The sequence below is a fragment of the Photinus pyralis genome, unplaced genomic scaffold, assembly GCF_008802855.1.
Source record: "Photinus pyralis isolate 1611_PpyrPB1 unplaced genomic scaffold, Ppyr1.3 Ppyr1.4_LG2, whole genome shotgun sequence".
Taxonomy (NCBI): domain Eukaryota; kingdom Metazoa; phylum Arthropoda; class Insecta; order Coleoptera; family Lampyridae; genus Photinus; species Photinus pyralis.
The window spans coordinates 51,782,427-51,800,181 of record NW_022170403.1 but is presented as its reverse complement, the minus strand read 5'-3'; the positions used below and the strand labels follow the sequence as shown (position 1 = coordinate 51,800,181).

General features: G+C 39.5%; 3 protein-coding genes and 1 long non-coding RNA gene across 4 annotated transcripts; 3 read left to right on the top strand and 1 right to left on the bottom strand.

The window, feature by feature from the left end:
- The first annotated feature begins 217 nt into the window (after positions 1-217).
- On the top strand, positions 218-2,462 carry LOC116164570. Its single transcript, XM_031478766.1, has 2 exons — positions 218-508; positions 1,580-2,462. Exons 1-2 carry the CDS (start codon positions 238-240, stop codon positions 2,302-2,304), a joined length of 996 nt encoding a protein of 331 aa, XP_031334626.1. The 5' UTR covers positions 218-237; the 3' UTR covers positions 2,305-2,462.
- Positions 2,463-2,569: 107 nt separating this feature from the next.
- LOC116164569 lies at positions 2,570-3,679 on the top strand. The gene is made up of 2 exons (XM_031478765.1): positions 2,570-3,244; positions 3,294-3,679. Exons 1-2 carry the CDS (start codon positions 2,707-2,709, stop codon positions 3,599-3,601), a joined length of 846 nt encoding a protein of 281 aa, XP_031334625.1. The 5' UTR covers positions 2,570-2,706; the 3' UTR covers positions 3,602-3,679.
- A 5,587-nt stretch (positions 3,680-9,266) lies between these two features.
- LOC116165030 (putative nuclease HARBI1) lies at positions 9,267-11,021 on the top strand. Its single transcript, XM_031479298.1, has 4 exons — positions 9,267-9,515; positions 9,572-10,061; positions 10,120-10,416; positions 10,471-11,021. Exons 1-4 carry the CDS (start codon positions 9,294-9,296, stop codon positions 10,590-10,592), a joined length of 1,131 nt encoding a protein of 376 aa, XP_031335158.1. The 5' UTR covers positions 9,267-9,293; the 3' UTR covers positions 10,593-11,021.
- Positions 11,022-11,232: 211 nt separating this feature from the next.
- LOC116165031 lies at positions 11,233-12,074 on the bottom strand. The gene is made up of 2 exons (XR_004144062.1): positions 11,723-12,074; positions 11,233-11,663 (listed from the first exon to the last, which is right to left on the bottom strand). It is a non-coding gene; the product is annotated as an uncharacterized LOC116165031 (long non-coding RNA).
- Positions 12,075-17,755: the final 5,681 nt, after the last annotated feature.

Below are 17,755 nucleotides of genomic sequence, written 5' to 3'. Positions count from 1 at the left end.
ACTGCTGGTGGTTTGCGGCTGGTTCGGCTTTTCCATGGATCGTTGGAAGTTCGTTGTAAAATTAATTTCAAAGAACAGTTTTTGAGCGGTTCGCGAACGGTTCGGCTCGCATATGTATACGCACCTTTAGAACAGAACCGATTTCCATTGCTATGGGGAATAAAAATCACAGGAAGTGACTAGTACTGTTCTCTCAAATCAATCTGGTAATATTGTTAATAGTCCAAATAATTTCCTATGACAGCTCTTGTTTTAGGATCTTCTATTTCATCTACACCTATTCGAACTCCGTACGTTTACTATGATCGAAGCCGTATTGTGTTACCAAACAATGCCCAGAATCTAAATGAGGCAGTTGGCGCACTACCTGTAACTCTTAGCGATTCATCCAAAACACGTACATTTTTTTGTATTTATTGCAAGAAACATTATGCTAAATTTCCACAACATTTAATGGTTAGCCATAAAAACGAACCTGCTGTTTCACAGTTTATGGCATTACCTCTAGGTGAGCGGTTTTTCTGAATTTATAAAAATTTGTCTAACAAATTCCAAATCACTTTCCATAATTCTTGTATATTGGAATAAGTGTCCTTTACTAATATATTTAGGCAATTCCATTTTTTTATGGAGGAGTATTAAATATAACCCCAGCCTTCAGTTCAGGAAGCTCTTAAAAACAATACAGGTTAATATTCCGTTGTATTTTTTCACGCTTAAATTCTTGATCTCTTTATTTTTCTCACACTTTGGTTTTATTAATAGAAGACAAAACTGTTCTCAAGTCAAACGCCATATAGTCGCCTTAGTTAGAAAACCGACAAGTTTACAAGGGATCAAAAAAACATTTTGCAGAATTTGTCGATAATATTTGTTTTTTTTTAATGTTTATTGTTCTTAGAGATTGAGTTTTTAAAACGTTTTTCTTACCAAAATGCCAATTAGTAAATAATAATGGACTTAAGTACGAGATTATCTTGAGTAATTTGTAGCATCTTTTTGGACTTGCTAGGTTCTCGTTACCAATTGCCAACAATAGTGATAGGACTATTATGTGTATCATCTCGGGATGCAATCAATTTTAAATAAATAAAATTCGGTTTCGGGTATAGAAATATTTTTATTCATTTTGTTGCACAGTTATTGGAGGCGTCTAGTTTCATAGTGCACATTCATGCATTTTATGAAGAAAAATGTTCTTTTTTTTGGAGATTGGACACTTTGAAAATGAACATAGATATTTTAAGGTTTATAACCAATACTTCTTTTACGTGAATTGTTTTACATTTTATTAGAAGATTAGTAGCAAAACGCAAACATTTTTTCTATAAACAAAATGCAAAGAAAAAAATTGTAATCTATTACGGATATTGTACGTTTTGAAACCAAGGCTAATATTCAACACGGAAAATACATTGCATATTTGCTACAAACCCATTCCTTATTCGAATTCTTTGGTAAAAAGTACCCATGAATACACTTTTACCTCCGATATCTTAAAAAATGGAGATTGTACGCTTTGAAAATCTAGGCCGCTCTATTATTACATTTATAATCCAATGGACCTATTATATTACAGGTTGTCCAGAACGACGACGTTTAATAGAAACTATTCGAAGGAACGGAGACTATATGCATAATACAGAGTCTATACATAACAGTGGTAATTTTTATGTTGCAAGACGATCATATGGCAACTACAACAGCCTTAATTATTTACCGTGTCCATCTTGTAAAGGTTTTTTTAAAAAGTCGACACTTCGTTTGCATCATAAAAAATGTGGAGGAGAAAATGTTGGTGGGAAAAAATCTATTCATTTGGGACGATCTATATCTCGTCAGTTACATGCAAAGGCTTGTTTCACTTTACGTACTCGTATATTTCCTATTTTACGTGACGATGAGTGTGTCAATATTATTCGCTATGACTTCCTTGCTATTACATTAGCGAATTATTGGTGTGCAATGTATGCAGATTCACACTTTGATGAAATGATTCGTGCACGACTGCGCTTAATTGGACGACTGCTGTTAGCTGTAAAATCATTGGGTAACAGTGTAACTGATTTTTGTTCCATAATGATTCCGACAAAATATGATGTTGTTGTTGCCGCTATTAATAAGGTTGCAGGTTTGAATGAGCAAGGCACCATTTATAAAGCTCCTACCACAGCTACAATGCTTACTACAATATGTAAAAAAGCGGCAGACATTTGGCAGATTGAATGCATTAAATTGAATGATTTCGGAAAGAAAAAGGATGCAGAAAATTTTTTACACCTATTTAAATATTCCAGTGCTTAGAAAATCGACTTGTACATCAACGTCACAAGATAGTATCCGTTCCGTCAACTGATGATATTTCAAAGCTAGTGGCGTACTTGCGCACTAAAAGAAGAGACTATTATAGAAAACTAAAATCTGAACAAGAACAAATTTCCGTAGACACTTGGAAAAACTTGGCATCCTATACATTAATTTCCCTTATGGTATTTAATCGTCGCAGAGCCGGTGAATTGGAAAGAATCACGTTGGAAGATTACGCTAGTTTAGGTGAAGCTTTGTTAGCACAAAGGTACAAACGGTTTGAGATACGAGGAAAGCTTAATAGAGCTGTACCTGTACTTGTTAATTGGGAGATTCAGGCTGCGTTAGATAGTATTATCAGTTATCGTGAAAAGGTTGGTGTTAACCCTAGCAATCCTTATGTTTTCGGAATGCCATCGACGGATAATCGTCATCGTTATTTACGAGCTTGCCATCTGTTACGGCAATATTCGACTCTTTGTGGTGCAACAAATCCTCATTTACTTCGTGGTACCCAATTACGCAAACATATTGCTACGCAGTGTTCTGTACGAGACTTGTCGGAAAATGTTATTAAAGATGTTGCACATTTTATGGGTCATGATAAGAGTATTCATGACAATATTTACCGGCTCCCTGTTAACAATAGGGATATATTACAAATGTCCAAGGTTTTGGAGATGGTACAAAGAGAATTCTAATACGTTGCAACTTGGGCGCAGTTCTCCGATACTGCAGGAGTCTGCAGAAATTGAGTGGAATGCCAGTACGCTTACTCGAGAAGAGAATTCTAATACGTTGCCGCTTGGGCACAGTTCTCCAATAATGGAGCCTGCCGCAATGGAATGGCATGCCAGTGCATCTTCGTCAATGGACCTTCAACTTGACAGGGATAGTTCGGAATCAGAAAATAGAAAAAAGGGACGTCATAGTGCAGGTAAAAATGTCAAATTTTATTCTCTATACTATGTAGAATTTGTTTAAAGGCTTTAAACGAATATGTGGTAAAAAAGTTCCATGGTCTAATGAGGAAAAATCAGCAGCATTGACTAGTTTTTCAACATATTTGGCAGAGGACAGACTTCCTTCTTTATCGCATTTATCTGAAGCAATTCCCAATATCCCACAATTGGCAAACCGATCTCCAACAACCGTTAAAGTTTGGTTGGAAAATGAACTTGTACGTAGGCGATCCTCGTCTTCATTCAATAAAGATAATGTTAATGGTGACGAAATACATGGGAATAATGAAGGTATAGTATTGTCAGTTACTTTTGAAGGGGGAAGCACATGAAGGGATTATGTTTTCCTTAAAAATTGCCAACAATTCTTTCATAAAATCAAATTATTTCTGTTGCGTCCCCAAAGTAGAATAAAGTATCCTTTCGTTTTTCCTTTAATGAAAATACCCTGTACATAACCGTTTTGCCTTGGCTGTATATATTCCTATTTGTTACGTGTGCGCGCATGAGCCGCAGAAGCGCAATATGTGTACTCGTCGCGCAGAATTCGTCCCATTCTTCGCTTAGAAGCCATCAACTCAACTACGTGGAGAAGTCGCCGTTAATCAATGGCCGATTAACCTTCGTCGTTCGCATATAGATCTCGATCGATCCACAACGGGTCAAGATGTCGCCGTGCAGTTCGCAACATCGTTCTTAACAAGCAGAACGTCAAAGCACCGCACATCAATAAGAAGTATAACGTGAGGTTAGTTCGGCGCTGTAAAACTCAAACCCCGCCGCATAAACGGCCAGCTAGCTCAGATTCTTAATTAAAAGAAGGGCTCGAGATGAGAATCTTCCACAGCGGTTGGTTCGTTTGGGCATATAACATAAGTTCTGATCTTTGGTAGTTACTAGAAATGATTAGTTGAGCGCCACCCAATTTTGCACAAATTCTGACCTCTCCTGTATAGAAATTGGGAAAACACAAGAGAGCCAAATAATAAATTCACTACGAGCAATTCTGATTTATTAATCCTGGCAAAAACGGTGCAGGATCGGCAAATAAAATGTATCTTCAATACGACAATAACAAATACTTTAAATGACAAAAATAATCCCCAAATAAATTCATGAACACTTCCCTAATAATTACGTTACCAGACCCCTACAACAATGATCGAGCAAAAATGTAGCTAAGATTTCAATGGATTCAAGGATTGAATTAAGTGAACCCGAATAACACTCATATAGGCAACACTGGGTACAAGTAAATTAAAAACCTTACCTTGAATAACACATACGCTGTCTTCTCCGAAAAAGAGCTCTCCTTCGAAGTTCCAGTTCTGTAACACAAAAACAAACCCCAAGCTACAACGCTCGGAACGATTATATGAGCCGGAAGGGCCAAAAAAAATAGCTTACTCGTAGCCGGCTCGTTTACCCATACGTTAAATACAGGTGCGTTGCTCTTGAAGAGAGCCACGACCTCAAACACTAGATGCGAACAAAATACAAAGCTCCAATCATAAATCGTCGGAAGGTTACACTAGATTAACGGTATTGAAGCAAATAAAAAAAAAGGTTGTGTAAAAGATCGTATCTTCCGAAAATTCCACAATCAGCTGGTCGCTCCCGGTATCGTTTAGGTGTTAGCGCTTATCTACTCGGTGGTACGCCGGATAGCTGCCGGCAATCAACAGGTGTTCGTACTCCGGAATATTCGCAAGATGCAAATTCATTTACTATCCCAAAATTATGCCAGGTCAATGTCCTCCGCACACAAGAATGTGCAAGGATATACTATAAACTATACCATACAAGGATTCGTCTGTACAAGGATTGACCGGTACAAGAATTCATCTACTACATGGACCCCCTAAAAGTAATGAAGATGTAACACTCCCTTAACGAGATTTTTAATAACATACCTGAAATCGTCAGGAGGGTAATGAAAAATACTTAAATCAATGAAATATGGAAATTATCCAACCTCAAATTGTGAATCTGAAAGAATTTTAGATAACATAACGTAAAAGAAAGCCAACGCCATTTCACTTACATGTAGGTAGGGCGATGAACTTCAACCAGATATATAGCCTCGCAATGGAGAAAACGGCTTCTGAGTTACACTACTCGACAACGCCAATGACAAGGTAAAATTGCCAGAGATTTCACGTGAATGATGGCAAATATTACCCACTGGTTTAAGAAGAATTCACAATGCCACGCTCTACAACAAGTACAACCTCGTTGGCTTTAAAACGGAAATGAAAAAAATAACGCGATTCTGCGCGAGGAAAGAAACACGCGTACAAGTGACGCCATCTCACCTATATCCTACCTAACCTAGCAAGCGGTAATTTTGAAATTTGAATATGAATAAACTAAACTGTTACAGAAGACTTCGTTGTAACAAAATCGACAAATTCGACAACTTCGTAGAATAGAGCAATCTTCGCCATTGCAACATCGCCTTCGTTGTTAATGGACTTTGAAACAACACGTAAGTTCCTTTGTTTACAGTATCCCTTCGTAACTTTACCATATTCTAGTAGCCGTCGTGCCTACGTCAACCATATTCAATAGAAATTCATTTACTTTGTATTTTTTATAATAAACACGTTTATTTATGTGTCTATATTCTTTCATTCCCAGCATAAATAAGGCCTTGGAAGTAATTCATAATTACAGTCCACTTACAATCAAATTCTTTGTTATCGAAGCCCCCTTGTACGGTACAATTTCATTCAGGAGCACCTTTCTTTCATTCTTTACTTAATAATTGTATATTGTTTATTTTGCATTTAAGTAATGCAAAATTTTCAATATTACGCTTCATGCAGTTTATAATGTTTTGTTAGTTACGATTTAGAAAAACATCACAAAAAAAAACTGATCGACTCCACAGGTTTCCACTTACTAGTTTACCTGAATTAAAAATTTAAATGGCAATCTTTATACAGGGTTGCATAACAAAAATGAAACAACTTGAATAACCCGCATAAAGGGGGGTACGCAGTTAAAGATGTGAATTTTGGGTGAGAAAAAATTCATAAGGTACAGGGATTCTATTTACGGGAAAGGTTTGGTTTTATACTTAAGAAAGTGTAGAACAATTGGCAGACATCTTGCGAGGGGCTAACTCGCCGGCAGACCACGCTAAAGAATGCAAAAATTAGTTACGAAGTGCACTGCACATTATAGATATATTACCTTCGTTTGTTCCAGTATCAATAATATCTTGTATTGTACTAGGCAGCTGTGGTTTGAACAATAATTGAAATTCGTATACCTTATGATTTTTTTCCCAACTAATTTTTGCATTCTTTAGCGTGGTCTGCCGGCGAGTTAGCCCCTCGCAAGATGTCTGCCAATTGTTCTACACTTTCTTAAGTATCAAACCAAACCTTTCCCGTACTATGGATTTTAATAAATAGTTTACCATGATTCTTATTAAAAATCCTGTACCACTGCGTAATGATACCCAAAACTTGCAAACTTCCTGATCCTAGATTTTGCATACATACTTACCTACTGATAAAACATGTTCAAACAAATAAGTTTATCAAATGTGCCTGGCTCTGAGCGGTGTAATTTATCTAATACACTTGATTAGCACAGTCCAGTCCGAGGTTAGTTGTTAGTATCCTGCCAACACATAACGAGATGTGTAAGCAGGTTTGAGTAGGTAAGTTTGGTGCACTCCACAATTAACGAAAAGGTATTTGAAGATAATAGGGTAGGTCACATGGGAGAATTTTAACTTGCGTCTGAAACCATGAAAATAGGCCTTTGGGTACACAAAAATGGTCCTCGGTACAAAGTTGGGTAAAGCCCTCTTGAAATGGGTTTGAAGCACTTTGTTGTGATAAAAGTGCTTGCATGCTCCAAGCACATTTTTGTAATGAAAGAACATGGAATTACCAAGCACTTTCCAAAGTAATTGAAAATATAAAGCATCAAGCCCTTGTAAAGTGCTCGACGCCCAGTAATTGAAAATATAAAGCAACAAGTTCTGCTTTAATCACAGATACCTCTACGAAAGACAACCATATCGGGCACCTAATGAACCACAAAACGCGTAATGTTAGAGTAGGAGTAAGCAGAAAGCTAAGGGTTGTCAAGATCGGTCACGTATTCACTCTAAACAGCTTCGCTATGAAAATGCTTGAAACTCTTTGAAAGTGCTTGAAGCTACGTGGAATTGCTTGAAGCTATGTGTAAGTGCTTGAAGCCCTTTTGAAATGCTTAAGCTCTTTAGAAGTGCTTGGTAATCCAAGCATTTTCCTCTAAATTTGAAAAGTATTTGAAGCGCAGTGCTCTAAGCAGTAAAAGTAATTGAAACTCTTTTGCAACCACCGTTTCTCAAAGCACTACACAGCTCTGTCTGTGTAGCACCCAAATATTATCAGGATCAACAATATAGGAAATCTGAATTTGTTGAAATGGACGAGTAACGATTTCTGTTTTGTACTAGTATGTTATATAAATGAGATTCGGTTAAATTTCGTTTCGTAATTTCGTTTAATAAAACTATTAACTATAGGTTTCTTCCCTTGGAAGTCCATATCATTGGTTAGCAGATTAAAAATGTGACAAAGTCGTTGGTAGAAACATCACTGAGAAACATCACGTGGTCAAAAATCAAGTAATAATGTAGGTAATTTTTAATAAGAAATAGATATCATTTTGAATTTCATGCAATTTGGTTCATAACCAATGTAGATGTCAAAAGGGCATTCCCGCGAGCAATCGAGTGACTGGGAAAAAGCATACTGTCGTTTAACAACTCAACTCTAAAATAATCAACACAAACTAGCTAAAATATATTTTTTAAGGGAATACTCCGTCCCGGACCCATGTGAGGCATCACCTTTTCTGCTGGTCGCCGCCTGCAAGATTTTGCAGTGAAAGGAAATTGGACGACTATTTTTCTAGGCACTTATTTCTACTTTTCGAACTGATTTAACATAATCAAGTTATTGAATACTTCGGCGATTCGGCACAGAAAAATGTAACTAATTTGACAATTGTAAAACGCTCACATAAATTTTAACATGGCAAGAGGCCTTGGTATCCGTTGGGATGATCCGGATGATTATAGTTTTCGAAATGTTTGGATAACATAGTATGCGTAGGTGCTTTATGCTTAGAATTTGCCCATGATTCTGTCAGACAGCGGTGAAAAACAACAAATAATTAAACTCAAACTACTGCAGTAAAATTACCGATGCCTTGAGATTTTAAAATTGAAATATTACGTAGTCGGTTATTCTAGCTGTTTCCCTCTTATCTAGGGCAAGCACATAAATATATACTTAAATCATTTACTTTATGTATATCATTTACTACAAGGATACTCACTTTCAGCTATATGGTCGCTTTTATGAGCTTATTTGAGGTGTATCTGTAAAACGGTTACTGTGAGGCTATAACAAAATCCCATGCAGTAGGACTCTGTATTAACGGCATCCGTAGGCTCGTAGTAACGAGACTACGGGCCCTATTCTTGAACGCGTGACTACCGTGTGAGTGAGTGAGTATGACGTCATCTCGAGCGATTTTCATATTTTCGTATTCTTGACGCTTTAAACCGTTCGAGTGGGTGACTCACACTGTCACATGTCGAGCGCTTTCAGTCGATCAGTTTTTTTTCAGTGACTTGAGTTGTGCGATCCTTTTAAACTGATTTTTGGTGATCTTACTCGTATATTTTCCTGAAGTATAGGCAATAAATAAAACCGTCACGCTTTTCGTGAGTATTTTATGCATCCTTCACCTTGTCGGTTCTCAGTGTTTATATGATTTATGAATGAAATCTAACCTCGCTTTTGATAAATTTTCGTGCTCGTTCTCCTGTGATTTCTAGGCGATTTTTATTATTTATTTATACGAAACTGTTTATTAAACTTCCTTCTTTTTAACGATTATCATTTTGCTCGCGAAAGTGTGCATAATCCGTGTGAAGTGTACAATTTTTACACCTCTGTTTTTACCACAGTTTTGCTAAGTATATAAAGATTCATTCAAGAAATTAAAATGGACGAACTGGTTATGTTGGATTTGCTGGACGCCGAAGAGGAAGCAGAAGAAGTTGTCCGTGTTCAAAGACCCCGGGCTGACGCAATTGCCATTCTTAGCGATGTCCAGTTTAAAAACATGTTTCGTTTTCCCAAGGAACTGTTTAGGATTATTGTGGAGGTGTTGTCCCCCCATATGAGACCAACAAATCGAGCTTCAGATTTGGAGATTCCCATTCGTGTAAGTAAAGAAAATTTTCCACTTACAGCTTATTGGTTTCTTTTCTTATATGGCAGATATTGATTGCATTACGCTTTTTTGCTTCGGGATCTTATCAGATGGATGTAGGCTCCAACTTGTTCATGTCTGTCTCCCAACCGACTGTAAGTCGATGCATCAGTGAAGTGAGCGATGCTTTCAATGTCCCAGCGATTTTCAATCGATTTGTAAGATTCCCTCATAACTTCGAGGAACTGGACCGAGTACGAATGGGTTTTTTCGAAAAGTACAACTTCCCTGGTGTTGTCGGCTGTATAGATTGTACTCACGTGGCAATTGTGGCGCCCCCCGCGGAAGATCCCGATCGACCAGGACACTTGTACATAAATCGCAAAGGATTTCATTCGATAAACGTTCAGCTCATTTGCGATTCAAATCTTAAGATATTGAACGTAAAAGCATCTCATCCTGGAAGTACCCACGATGCATTCATTTGGAATAATTCTAATGTCCAAGAGGTAATGCGTACCATCCATGCAGAGAGACGAGGAACCTATTTTTTACTTGGTTAGTACATTCTCAATAAAATCAATGAAATGATAAAACGTGTTGTACGTTTTTGTAGGAGATAGTGGCTATCCTTTACGGCCTTGGCTTTTAACACCTTTGGAAGTTGAACCTGAAGAGGGTACACCAGAACACAATTACAACTGTGCCCATAAACGCGCAAGGGCTTCCATAGAGCGCTGCAATGGTGTTTTGAAAAGCAGGTTCCGGTGTCTTTTGAAACATCGAGTTTTACATTATTCCCCTCATAGGGCAGCTCTAATTATAAATTCGTGTGTAGTTTTGCATAATATTTGTATGGAGCGCAATTTGGTGGAGGATCTGGATGAGTTTGATAATCAGGACATTAATGACGGTGAGACTTTACATTACTTAGCTTTTGCAATGTTTCTAAAGCTTATGATTACAGGACTGTTTAACATGGACATGGAAAATGAAGAACCAGCAGCAGCACATTACATTAATCCTGAACTGGTTGAAGGACGTAGAGTCCGGACTGCACTGATTGCTGGCCGATTCATAAATAATTAATTTGTTAAAAGTCGTTTGAGAGAGCAATTATGTTTAATTAATATTTTCATAAAAATCTGGCATATTTTTCACAATGTAAATGTGAATGAATTGCTATAGGCTTGACAATATTTCATAAAACAGAATTCGTGAAATCTTATCAAACTAGACCTTGAATATTTTGGTATGCTACATTTGTGGTTAACCTCTGTACGAATCACTCACATTTAATATAGATCAATGCTTGTATAGTTATTTTCTAGTTTAGCTTATTACTTATCGTCATAATCACTAGAGCTGGCGTGTGATTATATAAGAAATTCTGTATAAAATAGGTTCTCACCTACTGAAATACATGTGTTGATGTACATTTCAAATGTGCACAATAGAATAATCATAAACTAGTAGACACAATCACTACAGACCGACGAAAGGGTATTTTCTCAGGAAGGAAGTGACTAGTCCAAAAAATCTTTTGTCGATCTGGTCTTGAAGCAGTGCTACACTGTATAAGAAAAAAATCACGAAGAAAAAGCTTAAAACGGAGGAGTAGTAGTGGCCCAGATGGACCAAGTGCAGGCAACAGCTTTAATTTTCTTTTAGGAAAATGCACTGAAAAATTTATTAGCCGCTCCCCAGCACTTGTAATTATACAACTAGAAAATTTATATCATTATGTAATTATCAATAAAAATCGTTTGTCGTTATATTTTACATATTACCATTAGTTGGAGCTATATTTAAGTTTTTTTAATTCTAGCAATTGTGTATTAATAATGAGTTGCTGTTCCATTAAAACAGTTTGTTGCCGTAAGTGCTCAATTTTTGCGTCGTAATAGTCTTTTTTTATTTTTAATTTTTTATTCAAATATTCTGCATATTCCGCCCTCGATTCTTCTGCCGTTCGCTTCTTCCCTTTTTTAACAATTTCTGAAGCTGCTGAACTGGTTAGATTCTTGGATGTCGTGGGTTGCGTAGGTGGGATTTTGGTTACCTCGTCAATGTTGATAACCTCGATGTCGACTTCGTCAACAGGGTTCAATATTATGGGATGAACAATTGCACCACTGGAATTGGAGATCATGGATGTGGCTAAAAGGACAAGGAAAAATTTTAACGTGAAAGTTGTTAAAAAATCGTAGCCTATATACTTGTATCATTCGCATGGAAATTGCAGACACTTTCTTTAATTAATGAATCTCCTTCTACCACTACCGGCTTGATAAAAGTGTCCACAATATCCTGCTCGAATGTGGTCAATTTTTCATCACTGGGGGGACCGCCACCTGTTTGGTTTGTTGACCGGTTGATTCTGGCAGCTTTCGCCTTTACGCGAGAATATAAATCTTGCCAAGTCTAAAATTGCAACAATATATATAGCTTTAATAAGGTATTGAGTTGCATATTAATGAAAACATTACTTTTCGCCAATTTTTCCAATCTTTGTAAGGCCCTCCAGTGCTATTCAAAGATGCTGCAACCGTCTTCCACTTCTCGTGTATATTTTTGTTGGTAAAATTAGGTGACGTTTTCCCTGCCACGTTTTTATTTTTTTTTTAAAACTGAACAAGTATCAGCTTTTGCTCTTCTGAAGCGCGAGACATATTTTAATTTTAAATTTGAATAAATCGCATAAATTACAAACGCAAGCGCAATGAATCACAATTTGACAGATTCAAACAAGTGACATGAGAAAAAAGTGAGAATACAGTGGTGCCAAGTTGACAAACTCGAGCGGTTTTCAATTAGTGTCAAGAATACGGAATTTGGTGAGTGAGTGAGTCACCGATGACAAAGTTACCCACTCACCGATTTTTATCGAGCGGTTCAAGAATAGGAGTCTAAGACCATGTAGCTGACGAACATTGATTTATCGTGCATCTTGAAAGGCAGAACGGAATGATACAAATCAGAGGGTGGAAGTATGCTATACTTTACCAATGGTATACGCAAGTCGCGAGTACCACAATCATCTAAGTTGTATACTGTCGGGTGCCCGACGGCGTATTTCATATATTTATTAATTAACGGTCAAGTGAGCAAACAAACAAATATCTGATCGCGTTGGTACGACCACCGAAAAAGCTATAGCGAGGATTCAGGGGGTTTTGATTCAACACTTTGGATGAAGTTAAAGACTTTCTGGCGGCCTGATTTTGTTTTAAAAATGCTCTGAATTCGCATTCTTAACAAGGCGATGCGTGTTTCGGAAGACATTTCGTCCCGTCCATAATAAAACCATCATAATTTAGGTTAGCATTAAACAAATGGGGAAGGTTACTTTTGGATTCTGGAAAGTTGAAGGTTTTCGGGGGGTTTGGATAGGACCATAGGTAGGAAATTAAGACTCTGTGAATTTTATCGCAGAAGACAATTAAGTTTGTTTATTCTCAAGTTGAAGTTTACACTTTTAAATTTACCACTATACTTTGTCTACTTACAATTATAAATATAAGTTTGAGCTACTGAGAAGTAATACTGGATGTTCTTTCTCTTCAGCTCCTTTTATAAGTCATTATTGACTTCTCAAAGAACAATGCGATTATGAGGACTAAGTCCTAGCAAATATACAATGTACCTCCAGGGGAGCTGGGCTCCGGGTCGACCGCCCAGAACTGCAAACGGAGCGTGGAACGAGGAGCCTGCTCAACGGAGGGACCCCGGATCACGACCCGGTGCGGGCGCTTGTCAGACCGCGAAGGACGAAAGTCGAAGGCGGAGGCAGCGAGTCCATCATGTGTGATGGGCTCGATCATCTGCGGTTTCAAACCCGCCAGACGATCCCTTCACCAATCGAAGAAGGCAATATTGCCTTCTGGGAAATTCGACTTAGGAAGCCTAATCTCTGCAACAGTGCAGGGACGAGCCTCCTTATCGTTCTTCGCCCGCTCTTGGCGAGCTCGTGACGCGATCGACGCCGAAGCGTTGTATGTCGCGCGCGCTTCCGCCTCTACTTCAAGGGCCCAGACCTTCTCAAAAACAGAAGGATCCATGGCGCCTAGGAGTATTAGCGGAGGGATGGAACGGTCGAACGACTGTATCTTGTCTAGAGATAGCTTTGCTACCTCAGACCTGATCCAGCTTTCGCTGACCTCGGGGTGTAAGAGATGACGCCTGTCATCTTTACACCGTGCCAACTCCTTATCACTAAATAGTGATCTAAAAGAGCGGATACACTTGCTCAAAAAACGTTTTTGAGCAACCTCCAGCAGATGGGCCACTCGAGCAGTTACCGCAGCGGCTACTGCGGGGGTCGAAGGAGAACCTTTCTTCTGCTCAGCCTTTTGGCTAGCAGAGGCGCTCCCCTTCCCCCCCGCGGGAACTTACTGCGTTCTGCGCAAAATAAATAAAATACAATTTAGATGTCAAACTATTTTTGCATTGTTCAACGGTAGGACGGGAACCCAACATAGCATCGTCGTCAGGAAAAAAGGAAAGAGCGATAGGTGTAAATGGGGAAAGTGGAATGAATCTTTGGCGGTTGCGTGTGTTCTTTTTATTGGGTTTTCTTATATCTAATTTATTAACAACAGAACATTTACATATGTACAGGGTGCGGCAAAGCCGACTAAGCAGTTTTGAGGAGCAATAAAAAACAATTCTTTATATTTAGAGACAATGTATTTAAATAATCTGAATTAGTAGTACATACCATTTTACATCCACTTATGTTTTAAAAATAATGTCGCTAAGATGGCGGCCGTTGGCATCAACACATTGTTGTAAGCGATGTCTGAAGTTCTCTGTAGCTCTTGCACAAATGTCTCGGGGTATGGCGTTCACTTCTTCAATAATCCTTTGTCTTAGCTCTGCTATGGTGTGGGGTCGTCTCTTGAACACCTTTTCTTTTAGATACCCCCAAAGAAAGTAATCACAGATGCTCAAATCTGGTGAGCGTGCAGGCCACCCGACATCACCCCTCAAAGAGACGAGACGTTCAGGAAAGATTTCTCTCAAAACATGAAGTGAAGCTCGAGCAGTGTGAGCTGTAGCCCCATCCTGTTGGAACCACAAGTCCCCCAATTCATGTTCTTCAACAATTTCATTCATCCTGGGTTGCAGGAAATTTTGCAACATTGCAACATAACGTGCGGAATTAACAGTCACGGTAACGCCTTCCTCCTCAAAAAAGTAGGGGCCTATCACGCCAAACTGAGATACGGCACACCACACCGTCACTTTGGAAGAATGAAGCGGTCTTTCATGAACAATTTGAGGGTTATTTTCAGACCAGTAGCGAAAATTTTGTTTATTTACATACCCGTTGAGGTGGAAATGAGCCTCGTCGCTACTGAAGAAAGCTGCATTTGGATGGATGGCTGCAAGCATTTGCTCACACAGATTGCGACGGCTGACATAGTCATCTGGGCGCAATTCTTGAGCAAACATTATTTTGTAGGGATGAAACTTCAAATCAAATTTCAGAATCCTCCTCAAACTGCGATCCGACATCCCCAATGCGATAGCATGTCTTCGAGCAGAACGTGTCGGCGAATTTTGAACAGCTGTTCTCACCTGTACAACATTTTCTGGCGTTCTGACGTTTTTGAATCGGCCATGTTTATTTCCTCTTAATGTGTTTCCAGTTTCCTCCAATCGCCGAACCCAAGATCGAATCGTGTTTGCATTTGGAACATTGTCATTGCGCGGAATGTTAAACTGTCGCCGGAAAGCGCGCTGTGTAGCGATCACAGATCGGTTGTTTTCGTAATAAGCCCGCACGGCAAAACCACGATGTACACCGGTCCAAACCATGTTGCCTACTAAATGGGGTCAACAACCAAACAAAGGAATACCGGTTGCAGCTGCCTACCCCCACCACACTCTGAGCGGTAATCGATCGATACTGCGTAGTCGGCTTTGCCGCACCCTGTACAAGGATTATTAATCTATCGCCGAAAGAGTCGTCTTCATGGTGGCTTCCGGTGGCGTCGGATGATGAAACGGCGTGGGTCGTTCGTAGAGATGGTGGCCGGATCGATTCCGTGTACGTCGCAGGCTGCTGGACAGGAGCGTAGGTTCCAAGCAGGTGAGTGCCTTGGTCGGGCTCGGCGATACCGGGAGCTAAATCGCGGAGGCGCGCGTCCGTAGGAAAGCGCCGGAGAACGTTGCGCGAGAACGCTTTTCCTTCGTGGGGTTGTAGGCGACATCAATGCGCGGAAGAGGACTTAAGGCGGTGTTTAGGTCGTACGCAGAATGCACACGTTGCAGAACGTGAGTGGAATTTCCAGCTGCAGAAGTACGCGCCCCGTGTGTTTTACTAGTGATCTATCCTTTATGTTGGTACGCAGTTGTTTCTCAGTGTTCAGTGTCGAAATTGACATTTAAACCTAACCTCTTTTGCGTCGTTAAATAACGTGGTGGTTTAGTGAATAGAAAAAACAGAATTTTTGATTAATTTCTGAATGGCAGACCCAGAGAGAATTAAATTAAAGAAGATACTGTTACTACGGTCGTTAAGTAATGATGTTGGGGCTCTTGCATACTCAAAGGAGGGTACGAAACGGTGGCAGTTAAGAACCTGTTAACAAATATAGGAGAAAATTTGGAAGGTTTCTAAATGTTTTTTCAAGTACCACGTGACAAGATCAAGAAAGCGTAGCAACCGATCTAACAACAAACTGCGTTACAAAGTTATCAATTCTGCGAAGCTTCTGCGTCTCCTACAGACAAGCATATTTGCGGCAACCTACGTTCTTGTATGTGTGCGTTCAAGCGATAAACAAGGCCGTATATCAACATGGTCTCGAACTACCTGCCGGCTGCGACTTTTCTGCAGCAGCGCCGTTCTGCGTACGGCCTAACCGCCTCTTAAGTTGTGTTTCCCGGCTCATGATGAGCGCCGTTGTGCAAGGCCCCCCCTATGATGAGCGCCTGTCTTAGCATGATATGTAAACGCAGCTGTGAGATCGCTGCTATGAGGAGCACGAGCGAATCTGATTCTACTCTCGATTGTCGATCTGGCTGTGAGCCCTTCTTCTAACAGCTCTAGCCATTGGCTTCTACTGTTTGCTGGTTGATTCTTGGTTTCATGGCATTCTTGTTTCCCTTGTGTGGTTTTATGAGGGTGTGGCGTATTGGCTCTTGGGAGCATGTCCTATTTCCATTCTCTGTTTCCACCGTGGCGATTTAGGAAGGTTAACGGGCTTGCGTCCACCCTCGTGCTGGACGAGCGGATGGTGAGAGACTGGAGGGTGCGGATTTGACTTCGGTTTTCCGATTCCAACCCACGGCGCTTCCGGTTTATAAAGGCCGTCCGCGCGGGGGTGTTTGCGAAACTCGTTGCGTGGGAGAAAACTCTCTTTGTTTCACTGCCGGTTTGCGCAGGGTACCTGGTGGCGTTTTACGTGCATATCGACATGTGCGTCTGCGAAGGTGTGTGTGATCGGTACCGTGGTGCCACCACAAATCTAATAATTAGTGGGCTCCCTATTATTACCGAAACAGTAAATTTAGATGGTTCATGTTTATGTTATTTTGTAATGCAAATTTAAAAATGTGATTATAATTAGTATTTTGAAATAATTTATGTGCTAGTGCACTTTGTCATTTTTTTCCGATTTGTGATACCTGGAATTCAGACGCAATAGCATCTTGAACGTGGGTGTTTTTGCTAAACGGCACTTATTGCATACTATAGTCAACTCCAAGCTGACATAACGAACGTATATCGTTTATCTTATATTGTTGGATAGCCCATGGGGAGTAGCGGTTGCAATATATTTCACGGCATCATCCTCGGAATAGGTGGGGGAGGAAATCCATTTAACAGAGAGGATTGCATCTGTAACATCAATGAGGGAGTGCCGCCACTCTCATGGGAATGGACAATACAATTATCATCAATAATAATAATGATGGCACTTACTCAGAGGTAATTAGATACGGAAGGTCATTGTTGTTTTAGATAATTATTGTGTACAATCTGGTAATCGTTGCTTCAGATGATGCTGGGTGTTGTGTACATCTCATCTGATAATACAGTCCGCATCAGAACACTACTAAAAGGCTCTTACATTCACTTACCTATTATTCTTTGCTACGGTGTTTCTGCTATTCAAAACCATTGTTCTAAATTAAGGGGTTCATCACAAATTTTGACGGCAAATAAAGTCTCTCTCAACTTAACCCATTCTTTAGCGGTCTCCGGGAAGTCCGTTTAATAATATCAGCCAGAAGAAACC